The sequence below is a fragment of the Mustela putorius genome, unplaced genomic scaffold (genome assembly GCF_011764305.1).
Source record: "Mustela putorius furo isolate JIRA1106 unplaced genomic scaffold, ASM1176430v1.1 tig00003964_pilon_pilon_pilon, whole genome shotgun sequence".
Classification (NCBI taxonomy): Eukaryota; Metazoa; Chordata; class Mammalia; order Carnivora; family Mustelidae; genus Mustela; species Mustela putorius.
The window spans coordinates 521,346-548,062 of NW_025422108.1; the positions used below are offsets into that span (position 1 = coordinate 521,346).

The following is a 26,717-nucleotide window of genomic DNA, read 5'->3' on the forward strand; positions in this document are numbered from 1 at the left end:
GAAATATTTAACGTTCAATGTTCAATGTTTAAAATTGTGTTACAGTAACATTCTTCTTTCCTCTTTTTCTCTCTCCTTCCATCCTTCTTACCTCCATCCCTCCCACCTTCTAGGCATATCATTTAAAAATTTAATGAGTTGGTTTCTGGAAAGAGGGTTGACCAAACATTGGCATTCTGAGAGGATATAGTGTGATCTGGGTACCGGATGTCTACAGCAAATATACACAGGGAAGGTGTACAGCTCGTGCGCTCGCTCACTCGCTCTCACTCTCTCTCTCCCTCCTCCCTTTTTTTCTCGCCTAGCTACCTATGGCTTCCCATCATGTCCCAAGAGAGGAAAAAAACAGAACACTCCTAAGGAATGGGCAGCTGTGAAGCAGGGAATGAAGCAGCAAGCAGGAACTTCATCAGCATAAGACAAGGTCAGGAGTACACAGATCAGGATCAGGGCCAGATTTACCCTGCCATTCTGTCCTCAGATAAAAAGATGATTTATCTGCCATTACAGCCTCTGTGGTGACAGCTCTCTTAAGTCACACTGTTCCAATTGGGACCAATATCTTCTACTACTGGTGATGTCTCTCAGACAGGGATCTTCCTTCACTGTCTCTCTGGGTATTGGAATTTATACCATCCTATGCTGAATGTCTTAATTCTTGTATTCTGTGTCACATACTTTTCCTTGGTTGGAGAAAATTCTCCTAAAGCATCTTTGAAAAGGTATATAGTGTATAGGTGAGAAGGTTTTTGAGACCTTGAATGTCCTGAAAATGTCATTATTACTGACCTAGTTTAGCTAGGTATAGAATTACAGTTTGGAAGTAATTTTCCTTTGGAAACTTATAGGTATTGCTACATTGTCATTTTGCTTCTGGTATTTTTGTTGAAAAATGCATAACCATTCTAATTCCTATTTCCTATTTTTTTTTTTCCTCTCTGCAAACATGGAAAATTTTTTCACTGGGCAAAGAAACCTAATGACAGCATGCTTTATGTCCATGCATTCTTCTGGGCTTTAGATAGGCTTTTCCAATCTAGTAAGTCATGCCTTTCAGTTCTGGAAATTTGTCTTGAATTTTTGACCATGTCAACTTGTTTTCTCTGATGTCTCCTTGTGGAACAGCTGTTTTTGGACATTGGACTTCTTTCACTCCTGGTTTCTGTGTGTTTCTTTCTGAATGACTCCTCAAATTTATCTTCCAAACCCTATAACATACTTTTTTTTATACTTCTGCTCCCATGCTTTCAATTTTGAAGAGCTTACTTTTGTTCTTGAAATGTTCCTTATTGATAGTAACTTATTCTTGTTTTATGGCTGCAAATAGTTTTGTCTGTCTAAATATATTCATGATTTTTTTTCTCTTTTTCTGCATGGGCTCCATTTCCCTAAGTTGCTATTTTTCTGTCTTATTTGTTCTCCACTTTCCAAGCTAGAGCCTTGCCACAAATATCCAGGGATCTCTGGGTTGCTCAGGGGAGCTAAAATCCTAATGGAAAGTGTGTGGTGTGACTTGCCAAATTTGAACTTTACTGTAGGGTGATGGGGGGAGGGTTGTATTTTTTGGAATTATGTCTGTGGTCAGTATTTTAAGGTCTTCCCCTGTGGCTGGTCATACTCCAGGGGAAAGCCTTTCAGTCTTGGGAAGGTAAAGGTTGTCACTGTCCTGAAAGCTGAGTGGGAAATATTGGCTTTCGGCACCAAGTACCCAGAATATGTAGTATCACTTAATTCCCTCATTTTTTTGAATAGTACCAACACTCAACTGTGTCTGGCATCCATCCCCTAATCTAGCAGCTCTGTTTTACTCCAAAGTCTCTGGACTTTGGTCTGGATAGTAGTGGCACAGCATGGGAGAAAAATACATAAGGAAAAGATAGAACTGCTTCTCAAACTGCTTTTACCTCACCTTCCCTTCTCCCACCAGTTACAGAGGCACATGCTTCCTAGTTCTTCAGCCTTTTGGGAAATTCTCAATGTAAATCTAGATTATTCTCAGCCTTCTCCCATTCCTGGTTTAGGATTCAGCTTCCTTATGTTGTTAATTCAGCTCCCAATTTTCCTTCTATTGCAGCTTCACAATTTTGTTGTAATTGTCTTCTGTTCTTGTTGGTCTAATTATATAAAAGAAAATCTGTATGACTCTAGATTTAATGGTATTTTAGAGAGAAGAAAATTTAAATGCTATCTTCCTCCAGAAAACATTCAATATTTCTGAATCTTTTTTTTAAAATATTTCTGATTCTTAACCCAATCTTATCCTCAATCTTATGCACCATGTGCCACCCTGGGGAGGTTTTGTCATCAACTTATTTTATTTTTGCTCTTGAGGGTTTAAGGGCTTTATACCTTCCTTACTTCCTCAGGCAGTATTCATGGCTATACGAGGAATCATTAAATCAGGCTAGTTTCAGAACTGCAGTTTTGAGGCAGGAGGTGGGCTCCAACACATTTCTTCAAGGGTCCTATTTTTTCCTTAAACTTCAGTGCACATGATGGTCAAGAATGGCTGGCCGCATACATCCCTTTTCTTCTGTGATATTTATCTTGCTAATGCTTATTATCTTGCTAATGCTAATGCTTAAAACAGTATCCAAGGTGTAAGCACCATGCTTTCCTTGCCTGGAGCCTTGGAGAGTGTATCAGTAGTAAGTAGTACATTAGGGATGCAGGACAGACCAGGGCAACCAAGCCTCTTATCCCATTTCCACTTTCCAGGATGAAGCAGGCCTGAGCTGGAGCAGAAAGAAGACTAACACTACTAAGTCAAACTTGGACTTCTGATTACTTTATGGGAATTCTCATCTGAGCATACCTTCTCACCCATGGCCAGAGGTTCTTACTCAGGGTCATGGACCCATTGCCACTATGGGTAGAAATCCATATTTCTAATTTGAGACAAAAAGCAGATGTTTATTTTCACTAACTAAACTCTAACTGAAATTTAGCATTTCATTTCACATAAAATGCAACAAAATGTAGTAATATCACTGGTACCTGTGACTCTATGACCAACAAAACCATGGTTATTCATAATTTACTCTAGATTGGTGTAGACATCTCAAAATACAGCTTACATTCATGACTACATCATAAGTACGGTGCTTATTAGCTCTATCAACAGATCTTGTGCCAATATAGCAATACAAATGCTGCATTATTGCAAAATTTTGGAAATATCTTGAGAATAGTCTTTCAACAACATTGGTTTCCTTTATTAGAAACATTAATCTGAGGGGATCCTGGGCTTCAGAGGAGTCTGTGGTGTAGGAAAGCTGAGAGCTGACCCAGAGGACTCAGAAGAGTCATGAGCCTGCTGAAGTATGCTGCAGGGTAGAGAAAGTTTACTTCACTCAGTCAAGTTTAAAGGGCTGCAGGAGGCAGAAATCATCTAGTATGGCAAGTACACAAGTCAGCTGATCATTGCAACCACTGATGAAATGTTATGATGGGCACTACAGGGAGACATCATGGAGGAGAGGCTCTAGCTCAGACTTCAGGGACTGAGGAACCTGCTGGGAGGAACCGAGACACCCAGGGTGGACAGGAATTGGGTCGGCAAATGGACACAAGCAGACACATGGTGCTCCAGGCAGAAAGAAGAGCCTGAGGAAAGGGTGGGGGAGAGAGTGTATGGCATGTCTGAGAACAGAGTTCCCCAAGCCGAAATGTAGACTCTGAGGTAGAGAAAGGGGAGGAGGAAGCAGAATGTGGACCTTCTTTATTTGTTCACAAATTTGTTGTCAACACCCACCAGAATATAATCTGCTTGAGAGTCTACCTTATTCCCTCTCCATTCCCGGTGTCTAGAAACATTGTGAGCAAACAGGTAGGAGCCAGATCACAGAGGGCCCTAGAGATCATGACAAGTTTGGGGATTTTATCTAAGAGGGAAAACATCTGTTTCTCGAATGACTGATCAAGAAAAGAAAATAGTTGTGGTGAATTAAAGAACCCCTAAAATGACACTGGAACTATTCATGAGATGCCCCCTGTAGGGATCTTTATCCAGCCCATATGTTCTGCCCTGCTGCACAGCAATGGGAGTCCCAGAAAACCTGCATGGAAAATTTTTCAGAAAGCCAAAATCCAAAGGTACAGAGAAACCCTACAAATGTATATGTCAAATGCTATGAAATATGGCTCATGAACTGCCAGCCTGAGAGGTCACAAGTTAAAGGACACTACAACTAAACCCCTATTCTACTAAAATATAAGAAATATGAATTCACAAATAAATCTGATACAGATGCAGAAAAAAAAATAAAGGAAATTGGTTAACTATTCGTAGAATTTTGCATTTGAAAATCCACTTGACCCTGTAATTTTGAGTTGAGGCATTTTTGCCTGTTTTCCATTTTCAGCTATGAAAACATATTTTAATATCTAGATCTGGAAAGAAAAGATGTAATTTTTACTTTAAAGCTTATGCTTTCCTGGGAATTAATTCCCCTCTTGTGGATGGTTGGATATACCCACTGGAGGTCCTTCTCAACAGGCTACCTGTCATGGTATAAACATAAAGGTTACTTTTTATTTAGTTCAAGAGCCCTCTTACCCACTACCATGTCTATTGTCATTTACATTCACACTCTCAATCAGAGCTCTGGTGTTCTCTCCATCCTTTCAACTACTTGATCCAATTAGACCTTAATAAATGGCGGTCCTACACCTGAAAGGAATCCCTTCACGATTTCCCAATTCTAACTTTCAGACATTCACTTCTCTCAATGATTTCCTCCTCTTTCAATCCATCAATACAATATCCTATGCTATGTGATACCCAACTTCACGGCCATCGAAATATCAAGAATATATATGGGAAGTAGACAATGAACTTATGTCAAAATGAATCTTCTACAATGCCCCATCCCCCAGGTAATCTGGTAAATTTGAGTTCTGCTACTCATCCATGGTGGCTCCTAAGGTCTTGACCAAAACCAATGCAATCAATGGTGTTTCAAAACCTCTTTTAAAAAAGGAAGGGAATTTTCATTTATTTATTTGAGAGAGAAAAAGAGTATGAGTGGGAGGAGGGTAGAGGAAGAGGGAGAAGCATACTCCCTGCTGAGCAGGGACCCTCCCCACTCCCAGTGTGGCTCTCATTCCAGGACCCAGGGATCATGACCTGAGCTGAAAGCAGATGCTGAACCAACTGGGACACTGTGGTGCCCCCAAAACATCGTTTTTAATTGAGGGTGATCCAAGTGCCAGGTACTATTCCAAACCCTTCATATACACCCCATGAGAATGGTACTTTTATCTCTATTTTACCAAAGAAAACCCTGGGATACACAGAGGGTAAGCCCCTCGTTCACTGTTACCCCAGTAGTGGGATATGAGGCTGGGTTCATACCCAGGCAGGCTGGCTGCAGAGCTCAGACCTGTGGCAACTAAAAATATGCTGCCTCTTATTACACCATCCGTGACTACTGCATATGTGCCTCTGTGTGTTTGCAGAAACACATGGCTCTGCAAAGCCTGCCTCATTTAAAGTTAATTATTTGCTCAGCCATTTCAGCACTGCATAAAGCCGAAGGGAGGCAGAGGATGAAGGGCTCAGGGCTCCAGGTATACGTCTAGTTCAGTAAGTACAAGGGCAGTAAGGACGCTGTTCAGTTAAAGAGGGTGCCGCACAGGTGAGAGCAGGCAGCCTCATCCTAGCTTATAGGGGCGGAGAGGGAAGACTTCCTGAAGGAAGTGAGGTTTCAGCTAAAACAGGGGGATGAGCAGGAGCTGGGGCCATGTGGGGGATGGAAGGAGCAGGATGGGTGGCAGAGAAAGGGACTAACCCCTGAGGTCCTGAGGATGGCCAAGACACGTCCTGAAATTTTTCTACAAAAGCCTCACTGTTTCTAGCTGTCACACACCAAGCTGGTCAACCTGATGCCCCGCTGGCCAAGGTGACATGGCTGGGCCACAGTACCAAATGCCACATATTCATTCTTTTCTCCAACCAGGAGCTGCCCAGGCCCAAAAAGACAACTGTTTTAAAGCCATGGTCTCATGCAGGCACACCCTAGAAATCAAGTTACTTCAGGGTTGCCTGCGGTGAAACTGAAGGGAACAGCCCAAAGACCAAAGGAAGAATGTTTTTGTTTGTGTGTTTTTGTTTTTGTTTTTGGAAGCATGCTTTATTGAATTTACAATGCAGAAAATATTTGTAGCTCCTTAGACATTTGCATTGCTATAAAAATTATACTTTATGGTATAATTATTAATGGTTTGAAGAGAAATAAACAGTATAAACAAAATATGGCCAATACTACAAAAATGTAAACCATGTAAATCAAAATCACTAAACAATTATTCTATACTCAGAGGCCTACTTAATATATACGTATGAAATTTCTTACACACATTTACAATAAAAGCCCACAAAAGCCTTCACTCTGAAGCCGATCACTGTACAAATATGAAAATAAATTTTTATCTTTTTTTAAATTAAATTTAATTATTTTCAGCATAACAGTATTCATTATTTTTTCACCCCACCCAGTGCTCCATGCAATCCATCCATGCCCTCTATAATACCAACCACCTGGTACCCTGACCTCCCACCCCCTGCCACTTCAAACCCCTCAGATTGTTTTTCAGAGTCCATAGTCTCTCATGATTCACCTCCCCTTCCAATTTCCCCCAACTCCCTTCTCCTCTCTAACTCCCCATGTCCTCCATGCTATTTGTTATGCTCCACAAATAAGTGAAACCATATGATAATTGACTCTCTCTGCTTGACTTATTTCACTCAGCATAATCTCTTCCAGTCCCGTCCATGTTGCTACAAAAAGTTGGGTATTCATCCTTTCTGATAGACGCATAATACTCCATAGTGTATATGGAACACATTTTCCTTATCCATTCGTCCGTTGAAGGGCATCTTGGTTCTTTCCATAGTTTGGCGACCGTGGTCATTGCTGCTAGAAACATTGGGGTACAGATGGTCCTTCTTTACACGACATCTGTATCTTTGGGGTAAATACCCAGGAGTGCAATGGCAGGGTCATAGGGAAGTTCTATTTTTTAATTTCTTGAGGAATCTCCACACTGTTCTCCAAAGAGGCTGCACCAACCTGCATTCCCACCAACAGTGTAAGAGGGTTCCCCTTTCTCCACATCCCCTCCAACACATGTTGTTTCCTGTCTTGTATGAAAACGCATGAGGCTAAAAGTTAACAGTGAAAAATGTCTCCTTATCTAACATTCTTTTCCATGATGAAAATAAAATATTACCAAGTGTGTCCGGATACATTAAAAAAAAAAAAAAAAAAGGAGCAGTGTATAATTGTGATTTTAAAAGCCCTTAAAGGAAAAACTGAGTCAAGATGAATTAGTTGCTCAAGATTATATGAATGTGCCACATTAATTCTAGGCTAAAAACATTATTTTTGAATCAAAAAATACACTTGGAAAACACCTTCCTGAAATGAAATGTCGGTGATAATGATGATTTCCCACTAATGCAGCTGAGAGCTTCTAAGTAGCTTTTCTTTAAAGAAGATTGCTCACCAGAACTCTACCTCTGTGATTTGGATTTTGTTGCCAAAATATTTATCCAGGTTTGAATAAAGATGAGTGCTTTTGTCTATGTAATCTCCATCCAAGTCAATTTGGGTGTACTAGCCATACAAGCCAGACACAAAAGCCAAGGCAATACTTCTGTATCAAAGATACATTCTAAGTAAAAACCATCAGACAAATACAGAGAGACACCCTGGGGGGAAATAAAGGCAACACAGTAACAACTATACTCACAGAGTTTTGTGCAACTGCACCAAACACCTGAACAACTGTCCCATATGTCAACACACAGATCCTTTCTAATCCAGGTTCGAAAGATGCCGCAGAGGCAACCAGCAGTGGCAAAACGTGCATCTCATGATGGCACCGCTTAGTTTGACACTATTCTACCAGGGAGGTGCTCTTTCTGGTCAAAAATGTATACTTGGTGCAACCTAAGCCATTGAACAGAAATCCATGGTAGAGTTGCCAGGGATAGCTCGAACTTTGCGGTAAAAACACCTAGATGTCAATAGAGAGAAGGCATGCTTTTGCAAACTTGAGGATTTTGTGGTTCTTTATAATCTTGGTGTGTAACATATCTGGTCAGTTTTCACTTAAAAGAAAATGAAGCTGGGGAATAAAAGATTTGATCATAAAAATAAACAGGGGGAAAAACTGCTCCACGGAATTGTTTTAATTCAACAAAAAGGAATGTTATTAGCTTGTGTAATACAATAAATAAGTTATTATTTAAGTTTTTTTCCAGCAGACTACTTGGAAGCTGGAACTATATGAACCAAGGTAAGTTCAAACCTCTAGTTGGGAATAACTTAATTGGTTCAAGGCCACTGAGAACCAAAAGCCAAAAACCAAAAACCAGGCTTCCCTAGGGTCAAGTGTTGATTCCTTCAGCTGTTAGAGACCTTTCAGTGGGGAAATCTGGGGGGCACTGCAGGTTCTAGAAGGAGAGCAAGACCCACCACATTGTTGGTGAGGAGTCACTAGTCATATTAAACAAAAGACTCTGATCTCCCATTCCTAAGGACAGTACCTCTTGTGAAGAGATGAATTTCCAAAACTATACGTAACATTTTTTTCACTGTTCATTATTTCAGGTAGTGAATGCTGGCCATGACAGAGTTCAGAGATTTGTACCATATTGGAGATTATGCTTGTAAATCATGGGAAGGTCTGAAACAATCATGCACATTTTCCTTGGGCAAATGTTAAAGTGGTAGTGTGTTGTTTTTTTAAATGAGATATAATTCACATCCCATAACCTTTCCCCTTTTAACAATTCAGTGTTCTTTCATGTTTTTACCAAGTTAGCAGCCATTATCAAAGTATATATTCCAGAACATTCTCCTGACAGGCCAAGGATGTTTGGGATTTAACTACAACAGTTCTTCATCTGCGTTGACCTTTTGGATCTGGTCCCGGTCTGATTGGTGATGGATTTGCTGTCATCTTCATTGGTCCTTTTTTTCACTTCCCTGCGGGAAAGGGGCAGGAGAAAGAGGGAGAGAGAGAGAGAGAATGCATTACTGAGGTACAAAACTAAACCACAAATGGTTCTGTAGAAATAACAAGACGGCTGAGCACTTGCTGTATGTCATCCAGACACCATTCTCGCGAGGACCATGTGAATTTGTTGGGCCCCATTTTATATGTGCAGAAGCAAAGGCAAAGAAAAAAAGGGGAAGGAAGTTCCCTTCAGTCATGTGGCTGGAGAAGCCACAGAAACGGGCCTGGAACCACACCTGAACTCTGAGCACCAGCCATAATCACGCATGCACGAGGCAGGCACACACGAGACACACATGCACAGGAACACACACACACGCACATGCGCGTACACACACACACACCCTATTGCTCTCTCCTGTGGTCTCACATGCTTTACAGTCTGCCCCACGCACAGCTCACTCCTTAGCACTCTGGAACCTGGCTTCCATCGCCGACTAGTACTTGCTGACCTTAACAAGAGCAATGATGACGTCAAGACCACTCTTTAATTATACAGGATCATGGAGATAATGATGAATGCTTAAAATCCAGTAAAAAAAAATCTTCCTTCCACCTCTTCCTAACTTTCCTTTAGAATTAACAACTAGAGGGTACAATGACAAAAGATCTTCACTTTCACAAGTGAAAACCTCCTAGGGATAGTATTCTTCTAAGCGTGTTCCCAGGGATACCTGTGAAACATGCAGACCCTGAATGGCACTCCTGACTCTGACAGCTCATCCCCAGGAGGCCTCCAAACAATCCTACCTTCCCCATCAAGCCTGGGGAGCTCCCACTATGGGCTGTCCCTTCACAATACTGGCTCTGTGACTGCTTATATCAAAAGAATGCAGGGGAAATGGTGGGCTGGGACTCCAAGCCAAGCGTTAATAAGGCCTAGCTGCTCTCAGCTGCCAGGGTCCTCAGTGGAGAGGACCAGCAGAGAGGCCAGAAGGTCAAGGACCTTGGTGGCAGACACCTAGCCTCAGCTTTACCCCCATGGCCGCCTGACCGCAAATGCATGAGACACCCCAAGCAAGAACCTTCCAAGTAGAGAAACCTTCCAGCTGAGATCTAGCCAATTCTGATAATTTCAAGAAACTAAAAGGTGGTAGTTGTTTCAGGCAACCACGTTTGGTTTATTGCAGAGCAGCAGATAACTGAACCTACTAAAAACTGGCATATTCCTAGTACAGCAATACTGTTCAATCAAAATATAATGCAATCCACATGTAATCTTAAATTTTTTAGCAGCCATATTGAAAAATGTAAAAAGAAAGAGGTAAATTTAATTTTATTAATATATTTTAACTCCATATGGCAAATATATCATTCTATCATTTTATCAATAAAAATAATAATGAAGTATTTTATGATTTTATACTGTCTTAAAAATCTAGTACATACTCAGTACCTATAGCACATCTCAATTTGGGTTTGCCACATTCAGGTGGCCCATGGAGGCCAAATTGGTCAGCGGGACTCCAGAATGTGCTGATATGTGCTAACTTTTGAAAACCTCTATACTGTGAGTTGGAAAGAAGATATCTCAGGAGAAAAAAAAAAAAAAAAAGAGGAAGGAATTAACTCTTGCTGAAGGCCAGCTAATAAACGCTATACTATATGTTTTCACATTTTTCTTATTTAATGCACATAAACAATCACACAACACAAACACACATGCAACCCTGACAGGTGACAGGGTAGAATTATTATCCTCACTTCACGGACGAGGAAACAAAGACCCAGGAGAAGAAGGAAGGTACACCCTCATAGAACACCCCATAAGACTCGTTTCAGACTCCTGACCTCCAGAACTGGAACGTGATACACGTGCATTGCTGAAGCAACAACACTTGTGGGAATTTGTTACAGCAACAACAGAGAACTCATACAACTGCCAACTGCATCATCTCAGACATTTGGTCATTCAACAAATGCTCAATTTATGCCAAACACTGGGACCCTCTATTAGTGAGCACTGAAGGAGAGAAGGCTAAACAAATCATTTCCAGGTCCCAAGACAGCTGCTAACACAGAAGCACGGTACACCAGTCGTACTGGTTTGCGGGGAAAGAAGGCATTGTGGAGCTGGGACTGCATGGACACTTTGACACAGGAGGGACCTCTTGAAAGAACAGGAATTGACCCTCGCTAAATGAGGAAAGGAGATTCTAGGTGCAAGGGACAGCCTGCATAAAGGCAAGGAGACATAAAGAGCTTGGCCATAAGTGGAATTAAGTTTTCTGTGTCTACAGATTATCATTCCTTTGGAAAGTAAGATTAAGAAATGCAACCAGAAAGGTGGGTGAGGCCAGGCTGTGAGGGTTTGCACATGTTGGATACAGTCATGCCTCTGGAATTTCCTCTAGGTGGTGGGTGGGGATGTGGTTATGGAATTTTAAAAAGAGGTGGAGGTAAAAAATACAGAAATTGGAGAAGTCATCAGCTAGAGGCAGTTCTAGAAGCCCTGGGGAGAGATGACATTAGGCAGAGAGAGAGTAAAGAAGAAGAGAATGTGGAATGCAATCCTGAGATTGCCAACAGGGAAGCAACAAGCTGATGCGCCAGAGTGGTGGCAACAAGTCCCAGTGTTGCCACTTAGTAGCTGTGTCACTTTGAGCAGGCTGATTAAGCATTCTAGTCCTCCACTTTCTTATCTGTGCAATGGGTATACTAATCATAGTGCCTTCACAAGACAACTCACGTCTCTCACTTCTAGGCAGTCCAATAGCCTCTACCAGCTACAATCATCTGACTGTCTGGTCAAATGTTTTCTCTCTCTCTCTCTCTCTTTTGTGCCCCCTTCTCATTACACTGCATGGCCTGCAAATATTCATTTCCTTGATACCGCTAATGAACCATGTATGGGGCCTCCACAGGCTGAGAGCTCACAATAATGCAGACATTTTATTGAACCTGAAAGCAACTATTAGGGAGGAAAAAATACATACCCACATGGTCCATCTGGCCTTTCGGTTCTCTAATCCACCATAAATCCAGGCATGTCCCTCCCACTTCAAGGAAATCAGATATTTCAAACACCTACAATAGGCGTAAGCCTGGGAAAACTACACTTTCTCACCAAAACTACCATATGCTTGGCAAGTGCATGTAAGGTGACTCTGTCTCATTGGCAGATTTCCTCCCAACAGGCTCAGCTCCTGGGCTGAATGGAAATATCAGCCTGAGCACTTTTTGTGGGTTTGTTTGTTTTTTTTTTTTCTTCCAAATCTCAGACCATTGATAAATTAAACACTTTGGAACTTGAATCTACTGCAAAATGTACAAAGCTTGTGGTTCTGATGCTGGCAAGCTCACTTGCCAATGGACAATGATTGTGATAAAAGTCCTGTCAGCACTGCGAGGAAACTGCATTTCTAGGAAACACTTTTCCTGGGATTGAGAGGTTTCTAGAAAAAAGCAATACTAGTAGTTCAGGGTGTTAATCAAACATCCATGGCCTCCCCTCAAAACAGAATTCTGTTTCAGACAGTGCAAATCCATAAACTCGTCTAGCTCATGTTTTATGACATGAGACAGCATGAAAGCAGCCGTGATGGTAATTGTCTTGCAAGATCTAAATTGAGAACGTAACATAGTTACATTATACGTAACTTTCTACAGGATGTGAAACCTTTTTTTTAGATGATACAGACAAAAGGAAAATCTACGTTCTGTTTGTCTGTGTGATTATACAAAGTCGGTATGTCTCTGCGTGTTTATGTGTGTGCTTGTGTGCATGTGGACTTGTACGTGTGTATGTATCTGTGTGAGGATATGTGGGAGGTGTGCATATACACAATACTCTTGAGCAACCAAACAAAACGTGGTGGGCTTTTCAGGAACCAAATAAAAGAGAACTTGCAATTTGTTATCTTCAGGGGTATGATGAAGGACTGTGAATTTACAAAGACGTCCATTGTAAAGAGGGCATAATCAATCTGTTCTAATATTTCTCATCATCAAAATAAGAAGTCTTTAGATAAAGAAGAAAGGTGAACGATAACTTGCAAACCTTCAACTCCTTTAACTGATTAGTATGCAAATTTGGGAAATCAGGACACTTCCTCTCTTGTTCTCAGAACGGCTTACTCATGGATTCCGCTGTAAAGGAGGGGAAGGATCATACACCCGGCTATGATTTTGACCATGACAAAGTGGCCACCAACAATGTCACTTTGCCAAGTGACAGCTTATCAGAAAAGCTTTCCCCGGTCACCCTGTGTAGAACTGCACCTCTCTCCAAACTTCATCTTTTTTTCACCCATTGCTGTCCTTTGGGGTGAAGTTTCCTTGCAGGCTGGGATTTGGTTGCCTCTGTTCATTGTGTGTCCTGAGCACTTACAGCAGTATCATGCTCCTAGGAGAGCTCAGGAAATGTCTGCTGAATAAATGAATCCGTCATCTCTGGCTCTAAGCTTGGTCTGGCTGCTCTGACTGGCTAAGTGGATACCTCTGTCCTTTGTCAGCCTTCTTTTCCTAAAGTTGGGCCTTCACCAAAACAGAAGACCGTTCTGTAGATAAGGACACACACACACACACACACACACACACACACACACACACATTCCTATATATTATATATGTATACAGAGAGATCTGTGTATATATTTTCTATGGAAAATAAAATCAAGCTAAAAGAAGGTCATTTCCCCATTACCACCTGGAGAAGGAACCCTACCCAGGGTGGCACTTGTATTTCCTCGAAATTCATTCTTGCAGAGCCTCATGAGGAAACTAGACTTTCCCACTGCAGCATCCCCAGCAAGCACAATCTTGTAAACCTTCTGTGAGCTGGAAGATTTATGGTCGCCATCCACCATGTCTGTCTAGGGGGACAAAGCCACAATGGGTGACAAAGGTTGGGCCAGTTGTCTTCCTAATAAGTTATAAGGTACCAAAAATTCACAGTGTTCGTGAATAAAATATCCCAGAAACTACCTACCTGTGGTGACAGAGCTGAGATGGGCTTTCTTAAAGAACTGACGATGCTGCCCTCACTAGTGGACCCCTGGGGTTTCCAGTCTAAGATGGCAGCCACACCTTCGGCACCAAACGTCTCTTCATCCCTTATATCAGGAACCTGGTTTTTGTTATTATTATTTTTTTTAGTCAGCCATTAAAAAACAAAGTCTCTCATTACACATATATATTATGGATTAAAGAGAAGAAAAATACGCAGATGAATCTATAGTCAGTTCTGTTATGGAACAGAGGAGCCCTAAATGGCAATCTGTGAAAATTTCTCCCTACCCTGATGAAGAAAAATACATTCTACTGACTATGTTTCATATTTATAACCTTTAAGTCGTATTCCCATGACAGATACAAGTCAAACAGGTATCTGTTACCTGTTGGTAACAGATGGAAATGATAGATTTCCATCGAAGGCCCAGGAGACAGTGATTTCTGGGGCTTATGTCTATGTCTGAAGCATCACCCCCAAAGCTCTCCTGCATGTCGTGTGACCTTCCTGCATGTCGCGTGACCTCTGAGGTGCCCTCTGGTGCCTGTATTCCACCTCCGAGTCATATTCGTTGGAATCTCTCAGGGTAGACAAGCCGCTGTCAAAGCAGCTCTCAGGAAGGCTGTCCACCTCACAATTCATCGTCTGCATAGGGTCACAGAGGGCCAACAAGTCACAGTCCTTATCCACGTAGGAGGAGTGGGATGACCTGGTGATAAAGAAGATAGCTCTACCCGAGAGTTCACAAAGCTCAGGACTACACAGCAATGGACTCAAGAAGACTAACAACTCTCCATTTTGCCAAGAATCACAATGTACTCCATGACTATGCATCAGGGGAAACAAAATGTTCAGAGCAACACCAGCTCATTCTACGCAACAACCAATTAAGATAAAGACACTCAAGTCTCATATTTAATAAAAATGAAGCCATTTTAAAAAATCACATTCTGTATTTCCTAACAAGAAAGGAATTGCAGTGTTCAGAGCATAAATGCAAGTTAAGAAAAATGTATGCAGGACATGTGAACCCTTTTACTCTAATGTGGTCAGACCATACTCCAAATAGCTCGTCCATTTCCGGATAACAGCTCTACTTTTTAAAAGGGATGCTGACAACCTAGATGGGAAACATAACCATGATGACCATGAGACTCAAAACCTTCAGACACAAGAAACTGTGCCATGAGCTCAACTTCAGTCTTATTGGTGTCCCTCTTCAAATCCTCAGAGAAGCTGACATATGAAGATAAAGAATACATTCTCTTAGGTTGCACAAGACAAAATAAGGGCCAAATGAGAAACTTTTCTAGAAGTCGTATTTCTTTTTTTTTAAAGATTTTATTTATTTATTTGACAGACAGAGAGATAACAAGTAGGCTGAGAGGCAGGCAGAGAACGAGGAAGGGAAGCAGACTCCCTGCTGAGTAGAGAGCCCAATGCGGGGCTCAGTCCCAGGACCCTGGGTTCATGACCTGAGCTGAAGGTAGAGGCTTTAACCCATTGAGCCACCCAGCCATCCCGGGAGTCATATTTATAATCAACATGATAAAAATGACAGGAAATTAGAAAGGTGTGGTACCAGAATATGACACAGGGAGTTTTCTGCCACTAGGTGTTGATACATAGGCTAGTAAGAAGCTTCTACGTTTGACAGGGAGGTCTCCCGGATAAAGGCAGGAACCTCTGGCTTCTATGGATGTTTTCATTTGTGAAACTCTCTAACATCTTATAAGTGAGGGAGAAATTAACATCCGACAAAAGAATCAAAAGAAACCGTATTATTTCCCTATTTACTTTTGCTTTTCCATTTGATTTTCCCAAAAACCTGTTTATACTGAAATAGTGGGGTGCGGGCATGGCTCAGTCAGTTAAGTGTCAGACTCTTGATTTTGGCTCAGGTCATGATCTCATGGGCATTGAGATTGAGCCCCACATCGGGCTCTGTTCTCAGGGTGGAGGTTGCTTGAGATTCTCTCTCTCTCTCTGCACCTCCCCCCGCATCGTAAGTCCTAAAGAAGAAGGAGGAGGAAGAGGAGAAGAAAGGGGGGAGGAGGAACAACAAGAACAAGAAGGAAGGAAGGAAGGAAGGAAGGAAAGAAGGAAGGAGGGAAGGGGAGAGGAGATAAGAGGAAAGAAAAAAGAAAAGAAAAGAAGAAAAACAAGGGCCACAGCCTGTTTAGCCTCCATTACACTGGAGCAACATCTTGGGTCCCTTGGCAAACACTGTCTCATCAGAGTGAGGAAATGGCAGAGTACATAGTCCACAGAGATAAAAAGAGAAAGAGACGAATATGTTCAGAAAACAGAGGGTGATCTCAATATAAATAAGTATAAGTGACATAAGTCTGAGAAGTCAAAAATATTTTGGTGCCGGGGTGCCTGGGTAGCGCAGTCGGCTAAGTGTTGGCCTCTTTGGTTTTGGCTCATGTCATGATCTCAGTGTTGTGAGATGGATTCCCATGTTGGGCTCCGTGCTCAGCTCTGAGTCTGCTTGAAGCTCTCTCTCCCTCTCCCTCTTCCCCTCCTGCTCATGTGCTCTCTCCCCAAAATAAATAAATAAATCTTTAAAAACACTATTTCAGTACCATTAGCCAATGCTTAAAATTAACTTAAAAAGTATGAACCACCAAACACTCCCTAAATATGTTACTTAATTACAAAGTCTTTATCCTGGGGGCACATATTCAGACCATATTGTTTATAAGCTAGCTCTGTGTGTCTGTGTGCATACATACATTTTTTTGTTGTTTCATCATTTATGAAATTATCGTTCTAAAACTTTTAGCCACACTATAAGGAACCTAAGAAAACCATTCTCACTATAACATAGTACAAACTACTTCAGCTCCATATCATTATTAATCACAACTGTTTTTAAAAACATTCAGATTTTTGATAAGAAGGGAAGAAGTGAAATACAGAATTGAGAAATCACTTCCATGAATATCTAGACTCCTAATTTAAAATACAGGTACACATCAGATTTTCTCAAAGTCAACATATATATACCTTTTAAAAAATTAAACTATTCTTACCTTCCCAAAAAATATTTTCATAAGTAAGTATATACTGTTGGGGCTGATTCCACATTAAAACCTGTTAAACCCCTAGGGCCTGCCTGGGCCTACTTAGCCATAGTGACTCCATGTTGCCTAGGTAGCCATTTTGTTGTTTAATAAATGCCTCAGCAGTTACTAGTACTGGTTCCGGGTAACTGTTACTAAAACACACAGGTAGGATACATCCAGTCAGCCAAAGCCACATATGTAGATGTCTGCAGTTGTGCCCTATAAAACTAGCCTGTAAGACCAAGGGGTAGTTGCTCTCTTCAGAGGTGGCCCTGGCCGGTCAGTCTGCCCCTGGCCAGTCAGTCTAACTTCTAATGCTTAGCGTAGAATAAGGCTTTGCATAACTTTCACTTTGTCTCAGTCTCATTCCTTTGATAATGGACCCAACAGTACAAATATAGAACAAGCTATTTTTTTGTTACAAATCTTAGAAAAACACAAAACTAAAACAAGTATACAAGTTAAAATCCAGTAAAGTCACAAAAGCAATTAAATTTAAAATATGCTTTTAAGTTTTTATATTAGCATCAAAAACTTCTGATACTAAACTTCTGATATTAAAACAATGACCTTCCAAAGAGGACATCAGTCCAGACCCTGGTAGCCCACTGGTTATTATTCACGGGGATGAGAACAAGAGTGCTCTACTTCTGTCCCTCTGAGCCACTGGGTGTGATGACTTTGTCCCTTAGAACCTACTCTTGAGGAGTTCTTAATCCAGTACCAAGAGCCTTATTCATGGTGTGTAACCTTTCCCAAAATGAACCATGGTAAAATTTCTGAAATAATTTTCAGTAATGTATCTTTTCCCCTATGTGCTTAGAATTGGTCTTAAATATCAGTCCAGAAAAATCACACTGCATCCACACAGTTTTTAAAAGTAATGTATTTTTCTTAATAACAGAGCAACTGAGCTGCCTACATGTCTACAAACCATCAACATTTGTTATTTCACAAATCAGTGACAATAAAAACATCTCATACCTGTATAGCATTTTCCTAAAAGTGATCACCAATAAGCCCTGGTAATAAACCTTCCTGACCATTTTGCTATTGCCAGGATAGTTAAGAACATTATTTTGTTGTTGTTGTTCTTGATTTCTAGTTTTTACTTAAATTGTAGTTAGTTAACATATATGGTAAATTGGTTTCAGTAGAATTTAATGATTCATGACTTACATGTAATACCCAGTGCTATTTACAGCAAGTGCCTTCCTTAACACCCATCATCCATTTAACTCATCCCCCACTGTTTTCCCTCCAACAACCCTCAGTTTGCTCTCTGTAGTTAACAGTCTTTTATGATTTGCTTTTCCTCTCTCTTTTGACTGTTTTTCTTCCCCTATATTCTTCTGTTTTGTTTCTTAAATTCCACATATGAGTGAAATCATACGGTAATTGTCTTTCTGAGCTATTTTGCTTAGCACAATACACGCTAGTTCCATCACCATTGCAGCAAATGACAAGATTCCATTCCTTCTGATGGCCAATAATTCATTGTATATATATATACCACCTCTTCTTTTTCCATTCATCAGTTGACAGACATTTGAGCTCTTTCTATAATTTGGCTATTATTGATAATGCTGCTATAAACATTGGGGAGCATGTACCCGTTCAAATCAGTATTTTTGTATCCTTTGGGTAAATACATAGTAATGTAATTGCTGGGTCACTGGGTAATTCTGTTGTGACTTTTTGAAGAGCCTCCATACTGTTTTCCACAGTGGCTATACCAGTTTGCATTCCCAGCAACAGTGTAAGACGGTTCCCCTTTCTCCACATCCTCACCAACATTTGTTTCCTGTGTTGTTAGTTTCAGCCATTCTGACAGGTGTGAGGTGGTATCTCATCATGGTTTTGATTTGTAATTCCTTGATAATAAATGATCTTGAGCAACTTTTCATGTGTCTGTTAGCCATTTGGTATGTCTTCTTTGGAAAAATGTCTTTTCATGACTTCTGCCCATTTCTAAACTGGATTATTTATTTTGGGGGTGTTGACTTTGATTAAGTTCCTTATAGATTTTGGATACGAATCCCTTATCAGATATGTCATTTGCAAATATCTTCTCCCATTATGTCAGTTGCCTTTTAGTTGTACTGACTGTTTCCTTTGCTGTATAGAAGCTTTTTATCTTGATAAAGTCCCAATAGTTCATTTTGCTTTTGTTTCTCTTGCCTCCGAAGCTGTGTCTAGTTAGAAGGTGCTATGGCTAAGGTTTAAAAGGTTTCTGCCTGTGTTCTCCTCTAGGATTTTGATGGTCCTATTGCACATTCAGGTCTTTCATCCATTTTGAGTCTATTTTTATGTGTGGTGTCAGGAAATGGTCCAGTTTTATTCTTCCGCATGTGGCTGTTCAGTTTTCCCAACATCATTGGTTGAAGAGACTTTTATCCATTGGACATTCTTTCTTGCTTTGTCAAGAGATTAGATTCCACATAGTTGTGGGTCTGTTTCTGGATTTTCTATTTTTTCCATTGATCTATGGGTCTGCTTTTGTGCCAGCACCATACTGTCTTGATGATGACAACTTTGTAATAGAGCTTGAAGTCCAGAATTTCGATGCCTTCAGCTTTTTTTGTTTTTTTCTTCTTCTTTTATTTTTTTTTTAAGATTTTATTAATTTGAGAGAGAGTGCACAAGTGGGAAAGATCATGTGAGCATAGTGGGGGAGGGGCAGAGGGAGGGGGTCATGTGGACTCTCTACTGAGCAGGAAACCCAACCCAGGCCTCAATCCCAGGATCCTGGGATCAGTGACCTGAGCTGAGGCAAACAATTAACTAATTGAGCCCCCTTTGCTTTTCTTTTTCAAGACTTTTGACTCTTTGAGGTGTTTTCTCTTTGCATACAAATTTTAGGGTTGTTTGTTCTAGTTCTGTGAAAAATGCTGGTGGTATTTTGATAGGGATTGAACTGAATGTGTAGATTGCTTTGGGTAGCATAGACATTTTAACAATATTTGTTCTTCCAATCCATGAGCATGGAATGTTTTTCCGTTTCTTTGTGCTTTCCTCAGTATATTTCATAAGTGTTCTATAGTGTTCAGAGGACAGATCTTTTACCTCTTTGGTTAGGTTTATTCATAGGTATCTTACGGTTTTGGTACAATTGTAAATGGGATCTATCCCTTGACTTCTTTTTCTGCTGCTTCATTATTGGTGTGTATAGAAATGAAACAGATTTCTGTACATTGATTTTATATCCTGTGACTTTGCTGAATTCATGTTACTGGTTCTAGTAATTTTTTTTGGTTAAAGTATCATGTCAACTGTGAATGTGAAAGTTTACTTCTTACTTGTTGATTTGGGTGCCTTTTGTTTTTGTTGTCGGACTACTAAGGCCAGGACTTCCAGTACAATGTTAAATAACAACTGTGAGAGCAGGCATCCCTGTCTTATACCTGACCATAGAGGGAAAGTTCTCAGTTTTTTTTTCCCCTTTGAAGATGATATCAGCTGTGGGTCTTTCATATATGACCTTTATGATGTTGAGGTATGTTCCATCTATGCCTACTTTGTTGAGGGTTGTCATCAAGAATGTATGCTGTATCTTATCAAATGCTTTTTTGGCTTCTATTGAGGGGATTCCATAATTCTTATCCTTTATTTTATCAACTGGTTGATTTGTGAATATTGAACCACCTCTGCAGCCCAGGAATAAATCCCACTTGATTATGGTGGAAAACTGTTTTACTGTACTGTTGTATTCAATTTGCTAGTATCTTGTTGAGAATTTTTACATCTGCGTTCATCAGGGATATTGATTGGCCTGTAATTCTTCTCTTTTGGGGGGGGTCCTTGTCTAGTTTTGGGATAAATGTAATACTGGTCTTGTAGAATTAGTTTCAAGTTTTTCTTCAATTTCTATTTTATGGAACATTGAGAAGAATAGGTATTAACTCTTCTTTAAACGTCTGGCAAACCCTTTCCCTGGGAAGCCATCTGGCCCTGGGCTTTTCTTTGTTGGGAGGTTTTTAATGACTGGTTCAATTTCTTTCCTGGTTATGGGTCTGTTCAAATTTTCTATTTCTTCCTGTTTCAGTTTTGGTAGTTTGTATGTTTCTAGGAATTTATCCATTTCTTCGAGATTGCCCAATTTGTTGGCATATAATATATAATACACAATATTGTCTTATAATTATTTCTATTTCTGTGGTATTAGTTGTGATCTCTCCTCTTTCTTTCATGATTTAATTTAACCTTTCTCCTTTTTTTTGATAAGTCTGGATAAGAGTTTATCAATTTTATTAATTCTTTCAAAGAACTTGCTATTAGTTTCATTGATCTATTGTTTTTTGTTTGTTTCATATTGTTTATTTCTGCTCTAATCTTTATTATTTCCCCTTTTCTTCTGGCTTTAGGCTTTATTTATTGTTCCTTTTCTAGCTCCTTTAAAAGTAAGATTGGATTGTGCATTTGGAACTTTTCTTGCTTCTTGAAGTAGGTCTGTATTGCTATTTACTTCCCTCTTATGACTGCTTTTGCTTTATCTTAAAGGATTTTAGACTACCATGTTTTCAATTTCAGTTGCTTCCATGCATTTTTAAATTTCTTCTTTAATTCCCTGATATTCCTGATCTTTCCAGGTTTTTTCTTGTGGTTGACTTCAAGTTGATATAGCATGGTGGTCTGAAAATATGAATGGTATGATCTCAATCCTTCTGTACTTGTTGAGGCCTGATTTGTGACCCAGTATGTGATCTATTCTGGAGAATGTTCCATTGGCACTTGAAAAGAATATATATTATCCTGCTTTATGATTAATTGTTCTGAGTATATCTGTTAGGTCCATCTGGTCCAGTGTGTCATTCAAAACCACCTGTTCCATGTTGATTTTCTGCTTAGATGATCTGCCCATTGCTGCATGAGGATTGTTTTAGCATCCCCTACTGTTACTGTATTATTATCATTGAGTTTCATTATCTTTGTTATTAATTGATTCATATATTTGGGTGCTCCCAAGTTGGGGGCATAAATATTTACAATTGTTGGATCTTCTTGTTGGATAGATCCCTTAATTATGATAGAGTGCCCTTCTTCATCTCTTGTTATAGTCTTTGGTTTAATATTTATCATATCTGATATAAGTATGGCTACTCCAGCTTTCTTTTGATGTCCATTAGCATGACAGATGGTTCTCCATCCCCTCATTTTCACTCTGGAGGGGACTTTAAGTCTAAAATGTGGTCCTTGTTAGGAGCATATACATGGGTCTTGTTTTTTTATCTTTTGATACCCTATATCTTTTGACTGGAGCATTTCACTCATTTACATTCAGAGTTATTATTGGTAGATAAGAATTTAGTGCCATTGTGTTCCTATAAAGTCACTGCTTCTGGAGATTCTCTGTTTCTTTCTCGTCTTTGTTGCTTTTGGTCTTTCTGTCCCACAGAGACGGTCCCCTTTAGTATTTCTTGCAGGGCTGATTTTGTGGTCAGGAACTCCTTTGGTTTTTGTTTGTCTGGGAAGCTTTTTATCTCTCCTTCTACTTTGAATGCTAGCCTTGCTGGATAAAGTATTCTTGGCTGCATATTTTTCCCAGCATGTTGAATAGATCATGCCACTCTCCACTGGCCTGCCAGGTTTCTATGGAAGGATCTGCAGAACCATGCCTCTGCACCTCCTACCTATTACAATGTTTTCTCACTCTAGTTCTGCATTTTGTTCTCTCAGTATTCAGATCTATTCTTGAGTATATTCTTGGAAGATCTGATATTTTATCTAGTTGTGTTTGAGGGACAAGGCAAGCACAGGGTGCCCCTACTGCTCTGCCGTCTTAACTCTCAATACATTTTTATTCTTTAGAACAGAAGATCTCAAATGCAAAGGGAATGAATATAAATTGGAAAGTTGCATTGGAAATGGAGAGCTAGAAGCCCATAGCCTTTGCCATAACTTCTACTTTCAAGGTTTGATACCCCCCAAATTTAACTTAACTAATAACAATGGACATATGTATATTTATACACACAAGTACACACATGTAATCTTTCAGTCCTTGTCGCCAGATCTCAGGTTACATAGGACCAATATAGCGCTTCATTGGATTCAAAATAGAGCTAAATTCTCACTTCTGTTAAATCTCTCTGACTCTTTCAATACAACAGCTCACAAACGTCTGCTAGTCATGTTTCTATTTGTTTTGAAAGTTTCCTCGAACACAGCTTACATAATATTATGCTGAGCTATTAAACATTTGCAGATCATGCCAAGAGTCTCAACATCCTATCCCACGAATATGGCAACATCCAACACTATAGTTCTGCTTGTTTCCCTCTAAAAGTTTTCAGAGTTCACTTCTCAGGAACAGGATGTAACGAGAGAACGAGGTCAGGGGAAGCATACGTAAAATCATGTCATAACAATGTCTTAAGGAAATCACTTTGCCCTCTCTGAGACATTTCTACTTTCCATCTTTATAGGTTTCAGAAATTTTAAATAAGATAGCAGAAAATAGAAATTAGTGCCCAAAGTAGATTCTACTATTTTAACTCCCCTCTAAGGAAATTTACTTTCCTTATTACTCTGATCCAGAAATCAAATGAAAAGTAAGTAGGTGTTACCATACCTGTCAAAGCTCAGAGGATGAGGAGAATGACCATTAAATTCGGGACTGCTCCTAGAAATTGTATTCCCTCGTGATATATTACTTATGTGCTGAAATACATAAAATATATAAGCAACATTTTGTTATTCCATAAACACATAATACATATACACATATAAATAACACACTAATTAACTTCCAATGTCATTAAAAGTTTGGTACCCTACATGAGTAAATGTGAGCACAAACACCAAGATAACTCCTGTAGTACTCTCTTTGCATTGTGTCTTAGATCCAAATCCCACTGCATGAGCCATAAAGGGCATCCTGGTTGCCTGCATTGTCTAGGACTCCGAATACCAACGTCTTTAGGTTTATCTCTTCTCAAACCATAATTTGGCTCAGTGACTGAGCTAAAGTCTAAAGCCTAAAGCTAAGGCAAAGGAACCCTAAACTTGAACCTGACCCCCAGAAGTGGGAGAAGAGGATTTCTGACAAATGCAGTCAGGAAAATTTCCTCAAAATTCCAAGATGGGCTTAGCTTGTTTCTGTAGCGGGGTTTTAAATCCAAGGCCCCCACTCTGATCATCTCACGACCTAAAGAATACTCAGTGTATCTAACCATACTCCTCAGCCAGAAGCACCTTCTCCTTCCTCTGAAATGGGAAGTATTTTCTTCTTACTTCGATAAGATTTCCCATTTTTTTCTTCTATCATTGCTATCTGTGCACATCTGAACTCCCTACCACACTATAAACTCTTCCAGGACCTAGGTCCCACCTTATAGATCTTTCTCTGGTTTCCTTGAACAGCTAACAGATAGTTGGTGAACATCTAGGCATTTATCTCAGCAGAAGGATAGCATATTCTTTAATTTGGGAAAATGTTGCCTCTTCTATTTTAAATGGAATAGTTCTGCAATTTCCTAAGTTCCCCCTATAAGAAAATACATGATCTTCATCAAAACACTCTACTATAAGAAAGAAAAGAATGTATTATAAAATTCTACTACTTACCAAAGATCTGTTGAACTTGCTGTAACTGTTTTCAAGGGGGTTCCTAAGGCCATGATTACTGTCATGTAACTTCTGGTTAGCTGTTCTACACAGCAAATAAACAAACAAAAAGATAAGGGAAGTTGGGGTAAAAGCCACCCTCTTCAAAGGCTGCAAAGTTCAGAATACTGAGTTACTTACCTCCTCTTGCAAATTTCTACCACTCCTCTTCAAACCTCCTAAACTGAGATCATAATTCACTACTAGAACTACAACTTAATTAATGGATTACCTCTCTTTTAAAGGTCTCAAGGCATTTCAGGAATTAGCTATGCTGTTGGAACCCGCTGTTCCCTCAGGTAGCTCCGCAGTGTCAATAGGTTTCTTGAAGTTCTCTGTTTCCTAAATGCCTGGACCCGGGTGGCCCCATGTGCTGCTCTCTGTCCCTGTGCATGTGTCCCAGCCAGGCGTAGATGTAATGTGTTATGTCACACTTCTTTCTCCCGGCTACTCCCATGTCTTCCCCGTGGCCTGATGCTGCCCTCCGGGCACTGTCAGGTACCGATGAAATGTTCTGATGTTGACTCTGGGTTCAAATCCCGTGCAGGCATGTACCTTCCACATCATTGATGGGAGTCATCTGGCCTGTCAGAGCGGCGGCAACCTCTGCTAAAAACCGAGGACAATAACAGAGCCTTCGCCTGAGAGTGGCCATTCTGTCTCTACTGAAAGCTGATCCATCTTCAGATCTCAGCTTGGTTGCTGCATCCGCCAGAACACTTCCTGGGCCTTCCTGGTTAGGAGGAAGCTCTACACTATATGCCCCCAGTAGGCATACCCCTTCCCCTCATCCCACTTCTTTGGCATTTTAATGTTTATTTCTATAATAAGCCATCAGTATCCATCTTCTTCCCCTAGATGAGCCCCATAAAGAGACAGAGAGACTTTTTTTTCTTTTCTTTTCACTTGCCATTCTATGCTCAGTTCCTGGCATACCTGACCTGGAAAAGGTGTTGAATAAAGTCTACTGGACGAATGAATAAATGAATGAGCAGGATCACTGTAACATGTCAACTCTGTATCTGCCACAGGTGAGACCTCACAATCATTCAAAATGGGGAAAACAAACTTGCCAAGTCTGATCCTCCTTCATGTGGGGAAACAAACCAGAATTTACATGGGTAGAAGAGAGTGCTGGGGTAGAGGAGGAGGGGGGGGTTCTTGTGGGGAAGGCCCTCAGAGGCTGGAATTACGGTAACTTGGGTGTGAAGTTGATAAGCAGGTGTAATATTTCCAGTAGGTTAAAAAAAAAAAAAAACTAAGAAAAATAGCTGCCTCACCAAGAACAATATGTTGGGCAAGAATGATCATAGGGGTCCGGTGCTCTGACATGAGCAAACAGGAGATTCCTGACAGCCTCCCGGTGTGCTAAGCTGCAGAGACAGCCGCTGAGGTCTGAGCCCTGAGTCTTTATAGAGGTGTAACAAATCTCACCTGACTGGCGAGGACTTAGAGAGAATTATACTCTAGTCCCTGGATTTGAATAGTTTATTTAGGATTAAAAGCAGGCGAAGGCCAAGTGCTGAATGCACCACAGCAAGAAGAAACCCACCTGGACCTGCAAACCCAGTCTTGAGAATATGACCACTCGTGTGACATGGGGCACATGTCTCATTCACAAAACATTAGGAAAATGTAAATGTAATGAGCGTTTTATATGAGAACTTACTGGAGTATTTCCATTTGCCTCTCAAGAGTATTTAGATCTTCTGTGTACTCTCAGATTATTTCCAGATGCCTGTAAAACCGTATTTTATGTTTGAACCAGAATTAGGTATGCAGTCCTGCCTTACACCTATCCTCCAGAACCCCCTTCACCTTTCTCAAAGATCTGTGTCCTTGGCCATGGTTTTCTATCGTTCAGTCCCTCCATGTGGTCAGCAGCCCCACACGCCTGCATATCCCCCTCTGCTTCCTGTGCGAGGTCTTGTTCTCCCTCCCAAAGCCAGCTCCATTCCTCACAGGACCACGACCCTTCACCTTCTGCTAACCCCCCTCTCCCCAGGCACTCATTACCAGCCCCTTCAACCCAGCCTGCTCTCTCTACTTTGACCCTCCCCTGC

The 26,717-nt window shown here is 40.5% G+C and overlaps 1 protein-coding gene across 1 annotated transcript in view; it reads right to left on the reverse strand.

Moving 5' to 3' along the window:
- Positions 1 to 8,174: 8,174 nt before the first annotated feature.
- LOC123389263 (ras and EF-hand domain-containing protein-like) overlaps positions 8,175 to 26,717 on the reverse strand; it is a 61,571-nt gene continuing 43,028 nt past the window's right edge. Inside the window, 8 exon segments of the mRNA XM_045070397.1 lie at positions 8,175 to 8,996; positions 13,694 to 13,841; positions 13,958 to 14,095; positions 14,364 to 14,483; positions 14,486 to 14,687; positions 23,621 to 23,709; positions 24,616 to 24,700; positions 26,324 to 26,392. Of these exon segments, the coding sequence (XP_044926332.1) occupies positions 8,989 to 8,996; positions 13,694 to 13,841; positions 13,958 to 14,095; positions 14,364 to 14,483; positions 14,486 to 14,687; positions 23,621 to 23,709; positions 24,616 to 24,700; positions 26,324 to 26,392 (859 nt within the window). The 3' untranslated portion in view covers positions 8,175 to 8,988.